At 35.9% G+C, this 5417-nt stretch overlaps 1 protein-coding gene across 1 annotated transcript; it reads left to right on the forward strand.

The window, feature by feature from the left end:
- The first annotated feature begins 175 nt into the window (after positions 1-175).
- On the forward strand, positions 176-2558 carry LOC111396259. Its single transcript, XM_023022642.1, has 3 exons — positions 176-644; positions 804-885; positions 2220-2558. Exons 1-3 carry the CDS (start codon positions 528-530, stop codon positions 2387-2389), a joined length of 369 nt encoding a protein of 122 aa, XP_022878410.1. The 5' UTR covers positions 176-527; the 3' UTR covers positions 2390-2558.
- Positions 2559-5417: the final 2859 nt, after the last annotated feature.

The raw sequence follows: 5417 nt of genomic DNA on the forward strand, positions 1-5417 counted from the left end.
AAAAAAAAAAAAAAAATTCACAAGGCCGAAATCACAAGCAAAAAAAGAAGAAGAAGAAGATATTTTTGACCGTTTGAGATCTAGTGTCGACAAATTAAGATTTCAATGGAAGAGAGGGTGGATTCTGAGACACTTGGTTATGTTAAGCATTTATAATTTAAGACAATTTTTCACTTCTTTTCATTTATTATATCTAATCCACTTAACTAAAAAACCCGTCATTGTGTTTAATCACTGGAGCAACCTAAGTACAATAATTCAGTGTGAAGAAAGTTCAACGCACTGTGGGGGCTCCTTGTTGGAAGCAAAACAACTGTGTCAACTCAGACCTTTTCCACTACACCAACGGCTTAGTTTCAACAATGCCTTAAGTCCCTAAAATCCCTAATTTCTCCAACATAGGAAGCACAATATGAGAAAAGATGTTATAATCGTATCATCTACCCCACCCATGGAAATGAGCTTTTAGCCATAGCTTTCTTTACCATCTTTCCCAGATCCTGAGAAAATACTCATAGGCCAGAAGCATGTCTGTGGTGAGATGGAACCAAAACGAGCTCGGTTCGACTGGAGAAAAAGAGTTGAAGGGTGGCCCTCTTCCTCCAACCACCCTTGCTGCCATTGAATCCTTAGCAATACCTCTTGTGAGTTCACTTTTTCTCTTCTAGAAAAATATTGCTTTCTTGGCTTGCGTGGTTAGGTTAATTTTACATCTTTTACGGTTCTGTACTATGTATCCAGTCTTGTCCAGTGCTACCACTTAAGATTATGCTCATAGATGGTGGCATTTTGTTCTTAAACAGGTACAGGAAGTTGTGTTCTTAGCAGATTTTCGATGCTCTGGATGTCAACAGCGAGTGGCTGAGATCATGTCTAAAATGAATGGTAAGGCTCTTTATCCTGGACTTGGATTCTATTTCCACTCCAGTTTGATTTTGTGGTTATAGGAGATGCCTTCATCAGCCATTCTATCCCACCAGTGGAGGTTGTCAATTTGACATTTTGGGCTTTCTTGTGGGGGTGGGGATAGAGTGGTCCATACAGTCCACGCTCAGATAGAATATGCTATATTGTATTTGCTGACAATCTTGAAATTCTGGGTAGTTACTAGTTTATTAAACCCATTGGATTCCTTTTTGAAGTAATTTTTAGGGGTCTGGAAAAGCACTTTAGATAAACTTTTTGCATTATTTTTTTGGGGTTGGGATTAAAGTTGCAGAGGTGTGAACTCGGAGTAGCACTTAGCCCCCGTTTGTCTCCCATTTTTTCTTCATTAAAATGAAAAGTATGACCGTTATTCATCACATTAAGCCACCAAATGTGAATTTCTATCTTTTGTGTGGAGTCCATAACAACTATATTTTTCATTCTCATTTTTACATTAATGTGTACCAAACGGGCTCTTAATTACACGGGCTTCTTTTATTTTCTTTAAAAAATTAAATATGAAAATCTATTGGACAGTAATAGCTCGACTCGACGAGATTGAGTATCCTTAGTCATAAGAGCAAATCAAGTCTCATGGTGGTCGATGGGATTTGGACTAGGTGATAGAGGAAATAAACGTTATATTAAACAAGATAAGATTAACGAAGAGAGAGATATAATGAAAGTATGTAAATTGTTCTTTTTAATTCCATAAAGTCCAATGTGCCAACCAAACAAATTAGATTTCATCTTGTAGTATTGTAAATTCCTTCTAAAATTTATCAATATCTTGTTCAAATTTATGAAGTCCAATGTTACAAACAAATTTGAGAATCTTAGGGTTTGTTTATTTTTTCGCAAGAAACCCAACTCCCATTGTTAATAGGTTTGGTTAGGTACTTGTGGTTCTGGTAGTTCAGGTCAAAGAGACCAAAACATTCGATTTGTCCCATTTGAAAATATTTAAAAAGTGTCTCTTATAGTTTATACCTAACATATTAGAGATTTTGTTTGTTCTAATTCAATATATTTTGGTACCTTAGTTTGGTGTAACCTTTTCAAAAAACGGGGCAAAATAAAACTATTCTTGATATAAATAATTAGTCCAAAAAAAAAAAAAAAAAAAAAAAACAGAAAATAGAGTATGATAGTGTTCCAAACGCATTATTAAAACATATAAATTATGAAAAATAAATGAACAAAACATGCTAATGGGACGTGAAGTGTTGACCGTTGCACAATAAAGGTTTCGGCCTTTTCATTACATAATATTGTCTTTTCTCATATTTCAGGAGAGACTCAATCCGTGATGGTTAGTATATTGGAGAAGAAGGTAACACTAACATGTACATATGAAGCTGCTAACAAATTGCCTAGAGGAAGACAAATTTCTTCTGTACATCGAACTTCATTACGTAAAGTTTGTCTCATAATGCGCCCGTTTCTCTCTTCTTGCACTTGAACATATTGTAACTCAAAAGCTCCATACAATAAAACAATCCTTACACAAATATATGTTCATGCCAAACTATCTATCTATAGCTGTTAGTATCTGCACTTATATTCGAGCAGTGAATCATATCTCATCAAATTAACATTACTCGGAAGAAAGAATTATGTTATGAATTGTACAGTGGTGTTTTTTTTTTCGCCCTCCTTCCATTTCTTAATTTGTGAAATGTTGGACCAAACTTTCCCCATGAAATGTGCCTTTTCGTGCAGGATTTGATGGAGTTGCTAATTTTCTTTCGTTTGAATTATATCTGCATGTAGAGGTCTTTATCTAATTTCTAATGAGAATGTTCCCTTGATAGAAATCTATTTTTGTGCTCACAACTCTGAGGTGACGTGGAAAATATTTCACACGTGATCCTTGCGTCATTGAGTCATGTGACCTACTCAATAATTATTATTGTTGGTTATTATTTAGCCCTCGCTTGATTCCCATTTTTGGGATAAAATGCATTATGAAATAGTGAGTTTTTAGAGAATGTGTGGTTAGAAAGTAAGGAAAAGCATGTGCAATACTTGTATAATTATTTTATAGAAAATGATTAAAAATAAATTTTGAAAAAATGCATTATTAAGAATGTGGGAATTAATCAGGTAGTCTACTCCTTAATTGGGTTATTTTTGCCTTTTGAAACCCAAGACCCTTGGGCCTTTCCCGTTCAATTATTCGACTGTCCAGAGGTCGAAGATGTTTTTGCTAATAACTTCTTGGACTTAAATTGTGGCCCATATACAGCTGATTATTTATTTTTTTGCCTCGTATAAACAAAAGTGTTTGATAACTTTGCATCTTATGCCCGTCATATATAGAAGTTCTTCAACGTCAATTCAAGAACAAATTCTTTAAGTTACCTATAATCATTGTTATGAAATCCAATCCGATCGTTGATTCGGAAAAAAATAACGAGTTATCAAATCCCTGGTTCAATCGACGGGCCGACCAAATAAAATATATATTTAAATATTAAATGCTATTTATATATGTTTGTATTACTAATTTAACTCTTAAATAATCTGAAATTTTATTTCAAAAATATATAAAATTTATAGAACTTCTATAAGTAATTAGAATTGCTAATACAAATTACTTATTTACATCTTTTACATGTATGTAACACACACACACACACACATAATGGATTGGGTTAGTTCTGGGCGAGCCTCTAAAACATCTAATTCTATCGTGTTTTGACCGGTTAAGGTGGGCCTTGACCTATTTGCATGCTGTTGGTTCAATTGTCTAACCCGGCCTAGCCTAGCCTAACCTCGACCGATTTGCATGCTGTTGGTTCAATTGTCTAACCCGGCCTAGCCTAGCCTAACCTCGACCGATTTGCATGCTGTTGGTTCAATTGTCTAACCCGGCCTAGCCTAGCCTAACCTCGACCGATTTGCATGCTGTTGGTTCAATTGTCTAACCCGGCCTAGCCTAGCCTAACCTCGACCGATTTGCATGCTGTTGGTTCAATTGTCTAACCCGGCCTAGCCTAGCCTAGCCTAACCTCCAGTTCGACAGTTTTCGGGCCGACTTATTTTTGCAAGGGCAAAGGTATCTAAAAACTGCGCGGATAAAATGGGACAAGCCTGTCTCTCTAGGAGCTAGACGACTTTGACTTCGGGATCTAATCCAGTATTGAGAGAAAAATATTACTTCCACGGAGATTTCCTTTCAGCAAGTGAGAAGAATGGGTGTTTGTTAGTGTGAAAAAATATTTAGTGGGGTGTATAATTGCTGTGAATGGGTCTTCATTGGAGGGTTGGTACCAGAGAAAACACCAATCCATTACCTCATCGAATAACTTTTCGCTTTTCAATGAGCTTTCAAGAAGAGATGCCGAAGGGGTGTAATCAGTGTATTGTTGGACTTTTTGGCCTGTTGATAAAAGAAGTAATATAATCTATCATTCTCAGCATACATGGACTGGCTAACCATTTATTTGGCAACACTATGGATCACTAATTTTTTGTCGAGAAATGTGCAAATGGGTTGCCTGATTCGGCAGCAGATATGGCAGCAAGGCTGTAGTATGGTCGTATGGACAGCCAGTTTGTAAGCTTCAGGTGAACACCGATGCGGGGGATCGTTTGAGCATGGTGGTGGCTGCATACGGCAGGAGGATGCAGAGGTTCTAGCATTTGAGACCGTCTTCTTTTCTGTGAGGAGTGTGCTCTTCAAGTTGATATAGGAGAATGAGAGGCATCAAGAGCAATCCAATTGTCCAAACTGTACAGGATGAATATAGTTTAGTCCCAAATGCATTAATTTTTATGTAGCGGCGGATCTAAGAATTTTTGGCGTACGGGCTAAAATTTAAAAGTCAATATAGCCCTTGTTTGAGCCACATTATTGTAAAAAATGAAAATGAAAATTCAGTCGTTATGAGCCCACAAAAGAGATAAAAAGTTAAATATGTTAGCCGTTATTCATTTTAATGAGGAAATAATGGGGCTCAAACATGGCCATAATAAATTTATATATTATATTAAAGTCAAATTCATTTAATTTGAAGATGTTCCCGACGAGGTTTTGAAATATAAAATTTATCTATCATAGAATATATATCTATCTTTTGAGCAAGTTCTCATTCGATGAAGAGTGTCATACAATCATCAAGAAATTCATCCTTCATTTTGTTACGAAGATCCGTCTTCACATGTTTCATTTTTAAAAATGCTCGCTTAGTAGTCGCGGTAGAAACAGGTAAAGTCAGTACAAGATGAATCAGTCTAGTAACCATAATATAAATCTTCGACCTTCTACTCTCAGTTAACTGCCGACATAACTCAATAAGTGTATATACTTGAGATAGAGATTCAGTCTTCATATCTAGCTCATAGTGTCGCAACTTATATTTCAAAGTACGAATATCTTGCTTTGAAAAATCTTCAAGATATAATTTCTCAACAAGTGTACAAATATCGCGACTGTTAAATGATGCAAATGAATCTCTAGGATCCAAAACTGCACCGAGTGTAAG

The sequence above is a fragment of the Olea europaea genome, chromosome 6 (genome assembly GCF_002742605.1).
Source record: "Olea europaea var. sylvestris chromosome 6, O_europaea_v1, whole genome shotgun sequence".
Lineage (NCBI taxonomy): Eukaryota > Viridiplantae > Streptophyta > Magnoliopsida > Lamiales > Oleaceae > Olea > Olea europaea.

Bases quoted from the DNA above. Each gene is read 5' to 3' on its own strand.
- LOC111396259 (XM_023022642.1), top strand. From the start codon at position 528: ATGTCTGTGGTGAGATGGAACCAAAACGAGCTCGGTTCGACTGGAGAA. The intron at 645-803 runs GTGAGTTCACTT...GTTCTTAAACAG, and splicing joins AATCCTTAGCAATACCTCTT to GTACAGGAAGTTGTGTTCTT. The intron at 886-2,219 runs GTAAGGCTCTTT...CTCATATTTCAG, and splicing joins GATCATGTCTAAAATGAATG to GAGAGACTCAATCCGTGATG.